Raw genomic sequence first — 18400 nt, forward strand, 5'->3', positions numbered from 1 at the left:
AGAGTTACACATGGAGTAAATGGGGCACTCTGTTCACAACGTTGACATCAGCAAACCGCTCGCCCACACGACGCCACACACGCTGTCTGCCATCTGCCTGGTACAGTTGAAACCCGGGATCCATCCTCGAAGAGCACACTTCTACAGCGTGCCAGTGGCCATTGAAGGGGAGCATTTTCCCACTGAAGTCAGTTACGATGCCAAACTGCAGTCAGGTCAAGACCCCGGTGAGGATTATGAGCACACGGATGAACTTCCCTGAGACTGTTTCTGACCGTTTGTGCAGAAATTCTTCAGATGTGCAAACCCACAGTTTCATCAGCTGTCCGGGTGGCTGGTCTCAGATGATTCCGCAGGTGAAGAGGCCGGATGTGGAAGTCCTGGGTTGGCATGGTTACGTGGTCTGGGTTGCGAGGCCAGTTGGACGTACTGCCATATTCTCTAAAGCGACGTTGGTAGACTTATTGTAGAGAAATGAACATTCTCTTCTCTGGTAACAGCTCTGGTGGACATTCCTCCAGTCAGCATGCCAATTGCACGTTCCCTCAAAACCTGAGACATCTGTGGCAATGTGTTGTGTAACAAAACTGCACATTTTAGAATGGCCTTTTATTATCCCCAGCACAAGGTGCACCTGTGTAATGATCATGCTGTTTAATCAGCTTCTTGATATGCCGGACCTGTCAGGTGGATGGATTATCTTGGGAAAGGAGAAATGCTCACTAACAAGGATGTAAAAACATTTGTGCACAAAATTTGAGAGAAATAATTTAAAAAAAAATGTGCGCATGGAACATTTCTGGGATGTTTGATTCCAGCTCATTAAACATACACGTTGCGTTTATATTTTTTGTTCAATCTAGATATGTGAGGGTTGACTCCTATCCAGCCTGTCCTCCTTCCTGTCCAGCCTGTCCTCCTTCCTGTCCAGCCTGTCCTCTTTCCTGTCCAGCCTGTCTTCCTTCCTGTCCAGCCTGTCTTCCTTCCTGTCCAGCCTGTCCTCCTTCCTGTCCAGCCTGTCCTCCTTCCTGTCCAGCCTGTCCTCCTTCCTGTCCAGCCTGTCCTCCTTCCTGTCCAGCCTGTCTTCCTTCCTGTCCAGCCTGTCCTCCTTCCTATCCAGCCTGTCTTCCTTCCTGTCCAGCTTGTCTACCTTCCTGTCCAGCCTGTCTTCTTTCCTGTCCAGCCTGTCCTCCTTCCTGTCCAGCCTGTCCTCCTTCCTGTCCAGCCTGTTTTCCTTCCTGTCCAGCCTGTCTTCCTTCCTGTCCAGCCTGTCCTCCTTCCTGTCCAGCCTGTCTTCCTTCCTGTCCAGCTGGTCTTCCTTCCTGTCCAGCCTGTCTTCTTTCCTGTCCAGCCTGTCCTCCTTCCTGTCCAGCCTGTCCTCCTTCCTGTCCAGCCTGTCTTCTTTCCTGTCCAGCCTGTCCTCCTTCCTGTCCAGCCTGTCCTCCTTCCTGTCCAGCCTGTCTTCCTTCCTGTCCACCCTGTCCTCCTTCCTGTCCAGCCTGTCTTCCTTCCTGTCCAGCCTGTCCTCCTTCCTGTCCAGCCTGTCTTCTTTCCTGTCCAGCCTGTCCTCCTTCCTGTCCAGCCTGTCTTCCTTCCTGTCCAGCCTGTCTTCCTTCCTGTCCAGCCTGTCCTCCTTCCTGTCCAGCCTGTCTTCCTTCCTGTCCAGCTGGTCGAAGTTGTTAAGTGCCCTCCTTCTCTTCCCTGTTCTCTGTGAGGAGTTATCACATCTACTGCTCTCTGTTATCACATCTACTGCTGTCAGTTATCACATCTACTGCTGTCAGTTATCACATCTACTGCTGTCTGTTATCACATCTACTGCTCTCTGTGAGGAGTTATCACATCTACTGCTCTCTGCTATCACATCTACTGCTGTCAGTTATCACATCTACTGCTGTCTGTTATCACATCTACTGCTGTCTGTTATCACATCTACTGCTCTCTGTTATCACATCTACTGCTCTCTGTTATCACATCTACTGCTGTCTGTTATCACATCTACTGCTCTCTGTGAGGAGTTATCACATCTACTGCTCTCTGTTATCACATCTACTGCTGTCTGTTATCACATCTACTGCTCTCTGTTATCACATCTACTGCTGTCTGCTATCACATCTACTGCTGTCTGTTATCACATCTACTGCTGTCTGTTATCACATCTACTGCTGTCTGTTATCACATCTACTGCTGTCTGTTATCACATCTACTGCTGTCTGTTATCACATCTACTGCTCTCTGTTATCACATCTACTGCTGTCTGCTATCACATCTACTGCTGTCTGTTATCACAGCTACTGCTGTCTGTTATCACATCTACTGCTCTCTGTTATCACATCTACTGCTCTCTGTGAGGAGTTATCACATCTACTGCTGTCTGTTATCACATCTACTGCTCTCTGTGAGGAGTTATCACATCTACTGCTGTCTGTTATCACATCTACTGCTCTCTGTGAGGAGTTATCACATCTACTGCTGTCAGTTATCATATCTACTGCTCTCTGTTATCACGTCTACTGCTGTCAGTTATCACAGCTACTGCTGTCTGTTATCACATCTACTGCTCTCTGTTATCACATCTACTGCTGTCTGTTATCACATCTACTGCTGTCTGTTATCACAGCTACTGCTCTCTGTTATCACATCTACTGCTGTCTGTTATCACATCTACTGCTGTCTGTTATCACATCTTCTGCTGTCTGTTATCACATCTACTGCTCTCTGTTATCACATCTACTGCTGTCTGTTATCACGTCTACTGCTGTCTATTATCCTGCTCTCTGTTATCACATCTACTGCTCTCTGTTATCACATCTACTGCTCTCTGTTATCACATCTACTGCTGTCTGTTATCACGTCTACTGCTGTCTGTTATCACATCTACTGCTCTCTGTTATCACAGCTACTGCTGTCTGTTATCACATCTACTGCTGTCTGTTATCACGTCTACTGCTGTCTGTTATCACATCTACTGCTGTCAGTTATCACATCTACTGCTGTCTGTTATCACATCTACTGCTGTCTGTTATCACGTCTACTGCTGTCTGTTATCACATCTACTGCTGTCTGTTATCACATCTACTGCTCTCTGTTATCACATCTACTGCTGTCTGTTATCACGTCTACTGCTGTCTGTTATCACATCTACTGCTGTCTGTTATCACATCTACTGCTGTCTGTTATCACATCTACTGCTGTCTGTTATCACATCTACTGCTGTCTGTTATCACATCTACTGCTGTCTGTTATCACATCTACTGCTCTCTGTTATCACATCTACTGCTGTCAGTTATCACATCTACTGCTGTCTGTTATCACATCTACTGCTGTCTGTTATCACATCTACTGCTGTCTGTTATCACATCTACTGCTGTCTGTTATCACATCTACTGCTGTCTGTTATCACATCTACTGCTGTCTGTTATCACATCTACTGCTCTCTGTTATCACGTCTACTGCTGTCTGTTATCACATCTACTGCTGTCAGTTATCACATCTACTGCTGTCTGTTATCACGTCTACTGCTGTCTGTTATCACATCTACTGCTGTCTGTTATCACATCTACTGCTGTCTGTTATCACATCTAATGCTCTCTGTTATCACATCTACTGCTGTCAGTTATCACATCTACTTGACATGCCAGTGTCTTCCTATTGCCATTCAGATGGCTGCCAAGGCTACACACTATTCATTCCTCTCCCTGTATGCACACACACACATAGTACATACAACCCATATACTCTTATGCATGCTCCTAAACGTCTCAGAGACAAAAATCATTTCAAATTGCAGAGCATCAACCACTCCACGGTAGGATTTCAATATTCTTTTGTTTTGTGGTAAAATTTAATTACTAATGGAATTCTCTATGACGTAGTAGCTTCACATTCAATGTTATTATATACATTGCCTTGCAAAAGTATTCATCCCCTTGGAGTCCCCCTTTCCTATTTTGCTGCATTACAACGTGTAATTTAAATGGGCCCTCGGAGTGTGGTGTCAGGAAAATAACCTCACACTCAACGTCAACAAAACTAAGGAGATGATTGTGGACTTCAGGAAACAGCAGAGGGAACACCCCCATCCACATCGATGGAACAGTAGTGGAGAGGGTAGCAAGTTTTAAGTTCCTCGGCATACACATCACAGACAAACTGAATTGGTCCACTCACACAGACAGCATCGTGAGGAAGGCGCAGCAGCGCCTCTTCAACCTCAGGAGGCTGAAGAAATTCGGCTTGTCACCAAAAGCACTCACAAACTTCTACAGATGCACAATCGAGAGCATCCTGGCGGGCTGTATCACCGCCTGGTATGGCAACTGCACCGCCCTCAACCGTAAGGCTCTCCAGAGGGTAGTGAGGTCTGCACAACGCATCACCGGGGGCAAACTACCTGCCCTCCAGGACACCTACACCACCCGATGCTACAGGAAGGCCATAAAGATCATCAAGGACATCAACCACCCGAGCCACTGCCTGTTCACCCCGCTGTCATCCAGAAGGCGAGGTCAGTACAGGTGCATCAAGCTGGGACCGAGAGACTGAAAAACAGTTTCTATCTCAAGGCCATCAGACTGTTAAACAGCCACCACTAACATTGAGTGGCTGCTGCCAACACACTGTCAATGACACTGACTCAACTCCAGCCACTTTAATAATGGGAATTGATGGGAAATGATGTAAATATATCACTAGCCACTTTAAACAATGCTACCTTATATAATGTTACTTACCCTACATTATTCATCTCATATGCATACGTATATACTGTACTCTATATCATCGACTGCATCCTTATGTAATACATGTATAACTATGCCACTTGGTTTACATACTCATCTCATATGTATATACTGTACTCGATATCATCTACCGTATCTTGCCTATGCTGCTCTGTACCATCACTCATTCATATATCCTTATGTACATATTCTTTATCCCCTTACACTGTGTATAAGACAGTAGTTTTATTTTTTTGGAATTGTTAGTTAGATTACTTGTTGGTTATTACTGCATTGTCGGAACTAGAAGCACAAGCATTTCGCTACACTCGCATTAACATCTGCTAACCATGTGTATGTGACAAATAAAATTTGATTTGATTTGATTTGAAATGTTTTTTATTTTTGGATTTCATGTAATGGACACAAAATAATTCAAATTGGTGAAGTGAAATGAAAAAAAGAACTGGTTTCAAAAAATTTGAATTTTTCTTTTCAACAGAAAAGTGGTGAGTGCATATGTATTCATTTTTCCTATTTTGTTGCTTTACAACCTGTAATTAAAATTGATTTTTATTTGGATTTCATGTAATGGACACACACAAAATAGTCCAAATTGGTGAAGTGAAATGAAGAAAATTACTTCTTTCAAAAATTTCTCAAAAATACAAAATTGAAAAGTGGTGTGTGCGTATGTATTCACCCCCTTTGCTGTGAAGCCCCTAAATAAGATCTGGTGCAACCAATTACCTTCAGAAGTTACATAATTAACTAAATAAAGTCCACCTGTGTGCAATCTAAGTGTCACATGATCTGTCACATGATCTCACATGAAGTTTACATACACTTAGGTTGGAGTCATTAAAACTCGTTTTTTAACCACTCCACACATTTCTTGTTAATCAACTATAGTTTTTGGCCAGTCGGTTAGGACATCTTCAATGCTGCGAACAAGTATTTGCCCCTTTCCTGATTTCTTATTTTTTTGCACATTTGTCACAGTTAAATATTTCAGATCATCAAACAATTTTAAATATTACACAAAGATAACCCAAGTAAACACAAAATGCAGTTTTTAAGTGATCATTTTATTTATGAAGGGAAAAAGCTATCCGGACCCTATGTGAAAAAGCAATTACCCCCCACCTCCCCCCCTTGTTAAATCATGACTTTACTGTGGTTAATCACATTTTTTGGCAAGCTGAGTTCAATTTCACTAGCCACACCCAGGTCTGATTACTGCCAGGCCTGATTACTGCCAGGCCTGATTACTGCCAGACCTGATTACTGCCAGGCCTGATTACTGCCAGGCCTGATTACTGCCAGACCTGATTACTGCCAGGCCTGATTACTGCCAGGCCTGATTACTGCCAGGCCTGATTACTGCCAGACCTGATTACTGCCAGGCCTGATTACTGCCAGGCCTGATTACTGCCAGGCCTGATTACTGCCAGACCTGATTACTGCCAGGCCTGAATACTGCCAGACCTGATTACTGCCAGACCTGACTACTGCCAGGCCTGATTACTGCCAGGCCTAATTACTGCCAGGCCTGATTACTGCCAGACCTGATTACTGCCAGGCCTGATTACTGCCAGGCCTGATTACTGCCAGGTCTGATTACTGCCAGGCCTGATTACTGCCAGACCTATTGAATCAAGAAATCACTTAAATAGAACCTGTCTGACAAAGTGAAGTAGGCCAAAAGATCTCAAAAAGCAAGACATCATGCCGCGACCCAAAGAAATTCAGGAACAGATGAGAAACAGAGTAATTGACATCTATCAGTGTGTAAAGGGTTACAAAGCCATTTCTAAAGCTTTGGGACTCCAACCAACCACGGTGAGAGACGTTATCCACAAATGGAGAACATTTGGAACAGTGGTGAACCTTCCCAGGGGAGGCCGGCCTACCAAAATTACCCCAAGAGCGCAGCGACGACTCATCCAAGAGGTCACAAAAGAACCCGCAACAACATCTAAAGAACTGCAGGCCTCACTTGCCTCAGTTAAGGTTAGTGTTCATGACTCAACCATCAGAAAGAGACTGGGCAAAAATGGCATCCGTGGCAGAGTTCCAAGGCGAAAACCACTGCTGACCAAAAATAACATAAAGTCTCGTCTCACTTTTGGCAAAAAAACATCTTGATGATCCCCAAGGCTTTTGTGAAAACATTCTGTGGACTGACGAGACAAAATGTTAAACTTTTTGGAAGGTCCCGTTACATCTGGCGTCAAAGTAACACAGCATTTCAGAATGAGAACATCATACCAACAGTCAAATGTGGTGGTGGTGGTGTGATGGTCTGGGGCTTTGCTGCTTAAGGACCTGGACGACTTGCTGTGATGGATGGAACCATGAGTTCTGCTCTCTACCAAGACATCCTGAAGGAGAATGTCGGGCCATCAGTACGTGACCTCAAGCTGAAGGGCACTTGGGTTCTGCTCTCTACCAAGACATCCTGAAGGAGAATGTCGGGCCATCAGTACGTGACCTCAAGCTGAAGGGCACTTGGGTTCTGCAGCAGGACAATGATCCAAAACAAAACAGCAAGTCCACCTCTGAATGGCTTAAAAAACTAAATGAAGGTTTTGGAGTGGCCTAGTCAAAGTCTGGACTTGAATCCGATTAAGATGCTGTAGCGTGACCTTAAAAAGGCGGTTCATGCTCGAAAACCCTCCAATGTGGCTGAATTAAAACAATTCTGCAAAGATTCTGCAAAGAATAGTGGGCCAAAAGTCCTCCACAGCGATGTGAAAGACTCATAGCCAGTTATTGCAAAAGCTTGATTGCAGTTGTTGCTGCTGAGGGTGGCACAACCAGTTATTAGGTTTAGGGGGCAATTACTTTTTCACATAGGGCCATGAAGGTCCAGATATCTTTTTTCATCACTTAATCATCACTTAACTGCATTTTGTGTTTACTTGGGTTATCTTTGTGTAATATTTACATTTTTTGATGATCTGAAACATTTTAAGTGACAAATGTGAAAAAAAAGAAATCAGGAAGGGGGCAAATATTTTTCCAACAATTGTTTACAGACAGATTATTTCACTTATAATTCACTGTATCACAATTTCAGTGGGTCAGAAGTGGGTACATACACTAAGTTGACTGTGCCTTTAAACAGCTTGGAAAATTCTAGAAAATGATGCCATGGTTTTAGAAGCTTCTGATAGGCTAATTGACATCATTTGAGTCAATTGGAGGTGTACCTGTAGATGTATTTCAAGGCCTACCTTCAAACTCAGTGCCTCTTTGCTTGACATCATGGGAAAATCAAAAGAAATCAGCAAAGACCTCAGAATTTTTTTTTATTGTAGACCTCCACAAGTTTGGTTCATCCTTGGGAGCAATTTCCAAACATCTGAAGGTACCACATTCATCTGTACATACAATAGTATGCAAGTATAAACACCATGGGACCACGCAGCCGTCATACCGCTCAGGAAGGAGACGAGTCCTGTCTCCTAGAGATTAATGTACTTTGGTGCAAATCAATCCCAGAACAACAGCAAAGGACCTTGTGAAGATGCTGGAGGAAACATGTACAAAAGTATCTATATCCACAGTAAAACGAGTCCTATATAGACATAACCTGAAAGGCCGCTCAGCAAGGAAGAAGCCACTGCTCCAAAACTGCCATAAAAAAGCCAGACTACTGTTTGCAACTACACATGCAGACAAAGATTGTACTTTTTGGAGAAATGTCCACTGGTCTGATGAAACAAAAATAGAACTGTTTGGCCATAATGACCATCGTTATGTTTGGAGGAAAATGTGGGAGGCTTGCAAGCCGAAGAACACCATCCCAAACGTGAAGCACGGGGGTGGCAGCATCATGTTGTGGGGTGGCAGCATCATGTTGTGGGGGTGCTTTGCTGCAGGAGGAACTGATACACTTTACTAAATAGATGACATCATGAGGAAGGATAAGTATGTGGATATATTGAAGCAACATCTCAAGACATCAGTCAGGAAGTTAAAGCTTGGTCGCAAATGGGTCTTCCAAATGGACAATGACCCCAAGCATACTTCCAAAGTTGTGGCAAAATGGCTTAAGGACAACAAAGTCAAGGTATTGGAGTGGCCATCACAAAACCCTGACCTCAATTCTATAGATTTTTTGGGGGCAGAACTGAAAAGGCGTGAGCAAGGAGGCCTACAAACCTGACTCAGTTACACCAGCTCTGTCAGGAGGAATGGGCCAAAATTCACACAACTTATTGTGGGAAGCTTGTGGAAGGCTACCTGAAACGTTTGACCCAAGTTAAACAATTTAAAGGCAATGCTACCACATACTAATTGAGTGTATGTGAACTTCTGACCTACTGGGAATGTGATGAAATAAATAAAAGCTGAAATAAATCATACACATTTTGTATCTTCAAAGTGGTAGGAATGTTGTGTAAATCAAATGATACAAACATCCCCCAAAAACTATTTTAATTCCAGTTTGTAATAAAATAGGACAAATGCCAAAGGGGGGATGAATACTTTCGCAAGCCTTTGTACATGTATGTAGTATGTGTATGTATGTAGTATGTGTATGTATGTAGTATGTGTATGTATGTAGTACATGTATGTAGTATGTGTATATATGTAGTATGTGTATGTATGTATGTATTTTGTGTATGTATGTAGTACATGTATGTAGTATGTGTATATATGTAGTATGTGTATGTATGTAGTACATGTATGTAGTATGTAGTACATGTATGTAGTATGTGTATGTATGTATGTATTATGTTTATGTATGTAGTACATGTATGTATTATGTGTATGTATGTAGTACATGTATGTATTATGTGTATGTATGTAGTACATGTATGTATTATGTGTATGTATGTAGTACATGTATGTATTATGTGTATGTATGTATTATGTGTATGTATGTAGTACATGTATGTATTATGTGTATGTATGTAGTACATGTATGTATTATGTGTATGTATGTAGTACATGTATGTAGTATGTGTATATATGTAGTATGTGTATGTATGTATGTATTATGTGTATGTATGTAGTACATGTATGTATTATGTGTATGTATGTAGTACATGTATGTAGTATGTGTATATATGTAGTATGTGTATGTATGTAGTATGTGTATGTATGTATTATGTGTGTGTATGTAGTACATGTATGTATTATGTGTATGTATGTATTATGTGTATGTATGTAGTACATGCATGTATTATGTGTATGTATGTATTATATATATGTATGCAGAATGTGTATGTATGTAGTACATGTATGTAGTATGTGTATGTATGTATTATGTGTATGTATGTAGTACATGTATGTATTATGTGTATGTATGTAGTACATGTATGTATTATGTGTATGTATGTAGTACATGTATGTATTATGTGTATGTATGTAGTACATGTATGTATTATGTGTATGTATGTAGTACATGTATGTAGTATGTGTATGTATGTATTATATGTATGTATGCAGAATGTGTATGTATGTAGTACGTGTATGTAGTATGTGTATGTATGTAGTACATGTATGTATTATGTGTATGTACAGGACAGAGGAGTCTCTTAAAGAAGAAGTTACAGGTCTGTGAGAGCCAGAAATCTTGCTTGTTTGTAGGTGACCAAATACTTATTTTCCACCATAATTTGCAAATAAATTCATTAAAAATCCTACAATATCATTTTCTGGATTTTTTAAACTCATTTTGTCTGTCATAGTTGAAGTGTACCTATGATGAAAATTACAAGCCTCTCTCATCTTTTTAAGTGGGAGAACTTGCACAATTGGTGGCTGACTAAATACTTTTTTGCCCCACTGTATGTAGTACATGTATGTATGTAGTACATGTATGTAGTATGTGTATGTATGTATTATGTGTATGTATGTAGTACATGTATGTATTATGTTCAATATGGACTATTCCCTTTGTATTTACAAAATATAGTAATTTCTGTAAAGGAAAAATGCAATTTGGGGACAGACCCTATCTGAAAATAAACTATGTTCTGAAAAATAATCTAGAGCTGGTTTCCCAGACATGGATCAAACCTAGTCCTGGACTAGAATGTACTTTCAATGGAGTCTACACAGAGTGTACAAAACATTAGGAACACCTGCTCTTTCCATGACACAGACTGACCAGGTGAATCCAGGTGAAAGATATGATCCCTTATTGATGACACCTGTTAAATCCACTTCAGTGTAGATGAAGGGGAGGGGACGGGTTAAAGAAGGATTTTTAAGCCTTGAGACAATTGAGAAATGCATTGTGTGTGTGTATGCCATTCATGGGGGTGAATGGGCAAGACAAGATATTGAAGTGCTTTTGAATGGGGTATAGTAGTAGGTTCCAGGCATTACGGTTTGAGTGTGTCAAGAATTGCTGTTGTTGTTTTTTTTTAAGAGGACAAAGGAGGCTGATATGAATTGTGCAGAGCAACAGAAGGGCTACAGTTAGTCAACTGACAGTCCTGTACAAAATTGATGGCCAAAGACCTATGAAAGAATGCACAACTCATCGTACCTTGACACGAATGAGGTATGGCAGCCGACGACCTTAAGAGTTCCACTTCTTTCAGCAAAAAACAAGAAACTGCGGGCTAAGGAAAAAAAAAACACTGGACACTAGAGGATTGTAAAACATTGCTTGGTCTGTTGAATCCCGGGTCCCTGCTTGTTTCACACTGATGGGAGGACCAGGGTATGGAGAAAACTTCATCAGTACATCTAAGGTGTATGGCTACGGTGTATGGCTACGGTGTATGTAAACTTCCAACTTCAACTGTCTATCATGCAGCGTGTCATCATTGCAGGTTGGTGTTGGTGATGGTGTGTTTCACATTGGGCCCGTAGTCCAGGACTAGGCTTAATCTCTGTCTGGGGAACTGGTCCTACAGTATGTACCGCTTAACAGCAGCGGAGACAGGAAGGAGACTAGACAGAGTGAGGGGACTTGGGACAGGAAGGGGACTAGACAGAGTGAGGGGACTTGACTTGGGACAGGAAGGAGACCAAACAGAGTGAGGGGACTTAAGACAGGAAGGAGACCAAACAGAGTGAGGGGACTTGACTTGGGACAGGAAGGGGACTAGACAGAGTGAGGGGACTTGACTTGGGACAGGAAGGAGACCAAACAGAGTGAGAGGACTTAAGACAGGAAGGAGACCAGACAGAGTGAGGGGACTTGACTTGGGACAGGAAGGAGACCAGACAGAGTGAGGGGACTTGACTTGAGACAGGAAGGAGACCAAACAGAGTGAGAGGACTTGGGACAGGAAGGGGACTAGACAGAGTGAGGGGACTTGACTTGGGACAGGAAAGGAGACCAAACAGAGTGAGGGGACTTGACTTGGGACAGGAAAGGAGACCAGACAGAGTGAGGGGACTTGACTTGGGACAGGAAAGGAGACCAGACAGAGTGAGGGGACTTAAGACAGGAAGGGGACTAGACAGAGTGGGGGGACTTGACTTGGGACAGGAAGGAGACCAGACAGAGTGGGGGACTTGACTTGGGACAGGAAAGGAGACCAGACAGAGTGAGGGGACTTGACTTGGGACAGGAAAGGAGACCAGACAGAGTGAGGGGACTTAAGACAGGAAGGGGACTAGACAGAGTGGGGGGACTTGACTTGGGACAGGAAGGAGACCAGACAGAGTGGGGGGACTTGACTTGGGACAGGAAGGGAGACCAAACAGAGTGAGGGGACTTAAGACAGGAAGGAGACAGGACAGAGTGGGGGGACTTGAAGACAGGAAGGAGACCAAACAGAGTGAGGGGACTTAAGACAGGAAGGAGACAGGACAGAGTGAGGGGACTTAAGACAGGAAGGAGACAGGACAGAGTGAGGGGACTTAAGACAGGAAGGAGACCAAACAGAGTGAGGGGACTTAAGACAGGAAGGAGACAGGACAGAGTGAGGGGACTTAAGACAGGAAGGAGACCAAACAGAGTGAGGGGACTTAAGACAGGAAGGGGACTAGACAGAGTGAGGGGACTTGACTTGGGACAGGAAGGAGACCAAACAGAGTGAGGGGACTTGATTTGGGACAGGATGGAGACTAAACAGAGAGAGGGGACTTGACTTGAGACAGGAAGGGGACAGGACAGAGTGAGGGGACTTGGGACAGGAAGGAGACCAGACAGAGTGAGGGGACTTGACTTGGGACAGGAAGGGGACTAGACAGAGTGAGGGGACTTAAGACAGGAAGGGGACTAGACAGAGTGAGGGGACTTTAGGGACAGGAAGGGACTAAACAGAGTGAGGGGACTTAAGACAGGAAGGGGACTAGACAGAGTGAGGGGACTTAAGACAGGAAGGGGACTAGACAGAGTGAGGGGACTTAAGACAGGAAGGGGACTAGACAGAGTGAGGGGACTTAAGACAGGAAGGGGACTAGACAGAGTGAGGGGACTTAAGACAGGAATGGGACTAGACAGAGTGAGGGGACTTTACTTGGGACAGGAAGGAGACCAAACAGAGTGAGGGGACTTAAGACAGGAAGGAGACCAGACAGAGTGAGGGGATTTAAGACAGGAAGGGGACTAGACAGAGTGAGGGGACTTGACTTGGGACAGGAAAGGAGACCAGACAGAGTAAAGGGACTTGCTTGACTTGAGACAGTGACGGGAGGAGTTCAGTTCACAGTATTTTACCCAGAAGCACCAGGGACAGAGTGGATGAAATGTTGGTTGACGATCTTTCAGTCCAGAGCTGTTCTGGAGAAATGTTGGCACGATGTTGGCTGCATGATGTATACTATATGAGAACTAAGACACACCTGTCCAACATACCTGGAGATGGACTTGAAACACACACACACACACACACACACACACACACACACACACACACACACACACACACACACACACACACACACACACACACACACACACACACACACAGCAGGGAGACACCCTAACATAGAGGGAGTATCATTCACCACCTACAGGCAGGCCCTTTCAACCTGGAAACACAAAACTGGTCCCAAATGGAACCCTATTCCCTATAGAGTGCACTACTTTAGACCAGAGCCCTATGGAACCCTATTCCCTATGTAGTGCACTACTTTAGACCAGAGCCCTATGGAACCCTATTCCCTATGGAGTGCACTACTTTAGACCAGAGCCCTATGGAACCCTATTCCCCATGTAGTGCACTACTTTAGACCAGAGCCCTATGGAACCCTATTCCCTATGGAGTGCACTACTTTAGACCAGAGCCCTATGAAACCCTATTCCCTATGGAGTGCACTACTTTAGACCAGAGCCCTATGGAACCCTATTCCCTATGGAGTGCACTACTTTAGACCAGAGCCCTATGGAACCCTATTCCCTATGGAGTGCACTACTTTAGACCAGAGCCCTATGGAACCCTATTCCCTATGGAGTGCACTACTTTTGACAAAAAGCTATGGGCTTTGTTAGTGCACTATTGAGGGAATAGGGTACCACATAAAGAACTTTAAAACACAGTTGATGATTTGATTGAGAGTTTGTGCGAGGTTTGTGTTGATGGTCAAGGGTTTCTGTTTATATATGTACAAGAAAATCATTATCACAGTTTAACAAAATAGAAAATAAATAACATTAATAATACTAAGTTTAAAGCATTTTGAGTGACAACAAGTCTAGTAAAGACCTAGGCATCATCTTCCGTCTTCTAACTACAGACAAGTGTTGTCCTCAAACTCCATTTACCATGAAACAGTTGTTTGACTGTTAACAGACTTTTGTATGTTTTTTAATTTTTTATTGTGAGTCTTTTTTTTCTTTTTTTTTGCACCTGGGATGGAAAATCTCTTAGCCCCCCCCCGTTCCCCACCCTGATCGATCGACCAACCACAGCTCATCCCGATGCCTCTGATAGCCAATCACAGCAGTGAGGTGAGGGAGACAGTGGACAGGTCAAAGGTGACAGTTCAAAGGTCAGAAGCGTAGTAGAGCAGCAGTGTCCAGGGGGTCCGGCAGAGGGGATGGGTTCAGGGTCGGTAACGTTGTGTCTTTAACGTTGTGTGAACGTTGTGTCTTTAACGTGGTGTGAACGTTGTGTGGACGTTAGAAAGTCACCAGTGTCTTTATTGCCGAGGTTTCTTTTACCTTCTCAAATCAGGACGTTTTGTCAGGAGAAAGTACAACATGTCATTTGGAACAAAGCAGATTGCTGTGTGTAAATGTGAGTAACAACTGTCACCACGAACAGTATAAACGATATCCAACATAAATAATGTCTCTGTCTTCCATGGATGCCTTTTGTTTTATTCTCCGTCAACAACCCTGTGTCTTCCAGTTACCTTGGCTTGTCAAAATGGCACCCTATTCCCAATATAGTGCACTACTTTTGACCAAAGCCCTATGTGGGTAGTGAACAACATTAGGGAACAGGAAGTCCCTAAGTGACATGATGAAGTTCATTAAAAACTAATTAATAGAAAAAGTGAAAGGGTTGGGCAACAAAAAAACATCCTACAGAAAAATCACAAAACAAACATTATAAAAATCCCCAAAAGGATGTTTTCTCCTTAAGTGGTTATGGAATGGAGAGAGACAGAGCAGAGGGGATGAGAGAGAGAGAGAGAGAGAGAGAGAGAGAGAGAGAGAGAGAGATGAATGTGAGGGAGAGGGAGAGAGGAGTCTGAGAGGGAGAGAGAGAGAGAGAGAGAGAGAGAGAGAGAGAGAGAGAGAGAGAGATGAATGTGAGGGAGAGGGAGAGAGGAGTCTGAGAGGGAGGGAGAGAGAGAGAGATGAATGTGAGGGAGAGGGAGAGAGGAGTCTGAGAGGGAGGGAGAGAGAGAGATGAATGTGAGGGTGAGGGAGAGGGAGAGGGAGAGGGAGAGGGAGAGAGGAGTCTGAGAGGGAGGGAGAGAGAGAGATGAATGTGAGGGAGAGGGAGAGGAGTCTGAGAGGGAGAGAGAGAGAGAGAGAGAGAGAGAGAGATAGAGAGATGAATGTGAGGGAGAGGGAGAGAGGAGTCTGAGAGGGACAGAGAGAGAGGAGTCTGAGAGGGAGGGAGAGAGAGAGATGAATGTGAGGGAGAGGGAGAGAGGAGTCTGAGAGGGAGAGAGAGAGAGAGAGAGAGAGAGAGAGAGAGAGATGAATGTGAGGGAGAGGGAGAGAGGAGTCTGAGAGGGAGAGAGAGAGAGATAGATGAATGTGAGGGTGAGGGAGAGAGGAGTCTGAGAGGGAGAGAGGGAGAGGGAGAGAGGAGTCTGAGAGGGAGAGAGAGAGAGCGAGGAGTGTGTGTGAGTGAGTGAAATGTTGTGAACCTAGGACTCTGAGGAGGTGTGGGAGCCATGGTGAACCAGTGATCTGTATATAGACGAGTTGAGGAAGCGAGGATAGGAGTCTCTGTGCATTAAGGTATAGATCTGAAGCTGGGCGTCCTCAAATGTGTGGGGAGTAGGCTCCTGTATCTTCCTGTTAATCACCTCTCTCACCCGGGAGTCCAGACTCACCTAGAGGACGGGGGGTTGGAGAAGGGGATGTAGAGAGAGAGAGAGAAAGAGAGAGAGAGAGAGACAGAGACAGAGATTAGCCTTGGACTCTCAAAAAACAATGTGAAAAAAAAACCACTTAAACTACCAGCAAAGAAACTAAATCACAAATCACACTGAATTTGTAATCGATGTACAACTCAGTGGGTTTCTATAGAGGCATGTTGTGGTAGTACAGTATATACACTACATGGACAAAGGTATGTGGACACCTACTCGTCCAACATCTCATTCCAAAATCGGCATTAATATAGAGTTGGTCCCCCCTCCCTTAGCTGCCATAACAGCCTCCACTCTTCTGGGAAGGCGTTCCACTAGATGTTGGAACATTGCTGCTATAACAGCCTCCACTCTTCTGGGAGGGGCTCTCCACTAGATGTTGGAGCATTGCTGCAGGGGACTTGCTTCCATTCAGCCATAAGAGCATTAGTGAAGTCAGGTGCTGATGTTGGGCGATTAGCGCTGGCTCGCAGTCAGCGTTCCAATTCATCCCAAAGGTGTTCAATATGGTTGAGGTCAGAGCTCTGTGCAGGCCAGTCAAGTTCTTCCACACAGTTCTCGACAAACCATTTCTGCATGGACCTCGCTTCGTGTCATGCTGAAACAGGAAAGGATTTTCCCCAAACTGTTGCCACAAAGTTGGATGCACAGAATCGTCTAGAATGTCATTGTATGCTGTAGCATTAAGATATCTCTCTGACTAGGAGACTGGCTGAGTGGTGGTGGTATCTCTCTGACTAGGAGACTGGCTGAGTGGTGGTGATATCTCTCTGTTCTACTCTCTGACTAGGAGAGTGGCTGAGTGGTGGTGGTATCTCTCTGTTCTACTCTCTGACTAGGAGACTGGCTGAGTTGTGGTGGTATCTCTCTGACTGGCTGAGTGGTGGTGGTATCTCTCTGACTAGGAGACTGGCTGAGTCGTGGTGGTATCTCTCTGACTGGCTGAGTGGTGGTATCTCTCTGACTAGGAGACTGGCTGAGTCGTGGTGGTATCTCTCTGACTGGCTGAGACTGGCTGAGTCGTGGTGGTATCTCTCTGACTGGCTGAGTGGTGGTATCTCTCTGACTAGGAGACTGGCTGAGTGGTGGTGGTATCTCTCTGGTCTACTCTCTGACTAGGAGACTGGCTGAGTGGTGGTGGTATCTCTGTGACTGGCTGCTGGGAAAAGGCTGGTTCCTGGCCAGCCATCTCATTCTTGACATCTCCCACACACACATCGTTGCGCTGGTGCCTATTTATATCCCAGGCTGCAGGAGGGGAGGGGCATCAGAGGGCAATGCAAGTGTGTTTGGGAGAGGTCGAGAATGGGATGCCAGAGGGCAATGCGAGTGTGTTTGGGAGAGGTCGAGAATGGGATGCCAGAGGGCAATGCGAGTGTGTTTGGGAGAGGTCGAGAATGGGATGCCAGAGGGCAATGCGAGTGTGTTTGGGAGAGGTCGAGAATGGGATGCCAGAGGGCAATGCGAGTGTGTTTGGGAGAGGTCGAGAATGGGATGCCAGAGGGCAATGCGAGTGTGTTTGGGAGAGGTCGAGGGATGGTCGAGTGTGTTTGGGAATGGGATGCCAGAGGGCAATGCGAGTGTGTTTGGGAGAGGTCGAGAATGGGATGCCAGAGGGCAATGCGAGTGTGTTTGGGAGAGGTCGAGAATGGGATGCCAGAGGGCAATGCGAGTGTGTTTGGGAGAGGTCGAGAATGGGATGCCAGAGGGCAATGCGAGTGTGTTTGGGAGAGGTCGAGAATGGGATGCCAGAGGGCATGCCGAGAATGGGATGCCAGAGGGCAATGCGAGTGTGTTTGGGAGAGGTCGAGAATGGGATGCCAGAGGGCAATGCGAGTGTGTTTGGGAGAGGTCGAGAATGGGATGCCAGAGGGCAATGCGAGTGTGTTTGGGAGAGGTCGAGAATGGGATGCCAGAGGGCAATGCGAGTGTGTTTGGGAGAGGTCGAGAATGGGATGCCAGAGGGCAATGCGAGTGTGTTTGGGAGAGGTCGAGAATGGGATGCCAGAGGGCAATGCGAGTGTGTTTGGGAGAGGTCGAGAATGGGATGCCAGAGGGCATGCCAGAATGGGATGGGAATGCCAGTGTGTTTGGGAGAGGTCGCCAGAGGGCAATGCGAGTGTGTTTGGGAGAGGTCGAGAATGGGATGCCAGAGGGCAATGCGTGTGTTTGGGAGAGGTCGAGAATGGGATGCCAGA

General features: G+C 44.9%; 1 protein-coding gene and 1 long non-coding RNA gene across 3 annotated transcripts in view; one reads left to right on the forward strand and one right to left on the reverse strand.

Moving 5' to 3' along the window:
- Positions 1-15841: 15841 nt before the first annotated feature.
- The window catches only part of rgs19 (regulator of G protein signaling 19), a 169520-nt gene continuing 166961 nt past the window's right edge, over positions 15842-18400 (reverse strand). For both annotated transcript variants that reach the window (XM_042299812.1, XM_042299813.1), the window contains exon 6: positions 15842-16163. In XM_042299812.1, coding sequence (XP_042155746.1) covers positions 15975-16163 — 189 coding nt within the window. In that variant the 3' untranslated portion in view covers positions 15842-15974. The remainder of the gene's footprint in view (positions 16164-18400) is intronic.
- LOC121839661 lies at positions 17595-18100 on the forward strand. The gene is made up of 3 exons (XR_006079159.1): positions 17595-17730; positions 17798-17935; positions 18008-18100. It is a non-coding gene; the product is annotated as an uncharacterized LOC121839661 (long non-coding RNA).

This window comes from Oncorhynchus tshawytscha, linkage group LG16 (genome assembly GCF_018296145.1).
Source record: "Oncorhynchus tshawytscha isolate Ot180627B linkage group LG16, Otsh_v2.0, whole genome shotgun sequence".
In the NCBI taxonomy this organism is placed as follows: domain Eukaryota; kingdom Metazoa; phylum Chordata; class Actinopteri; order Salmoniformes; family Salmonidae; genus Oncorhynchus; species Oncorhynchus tshawytscha.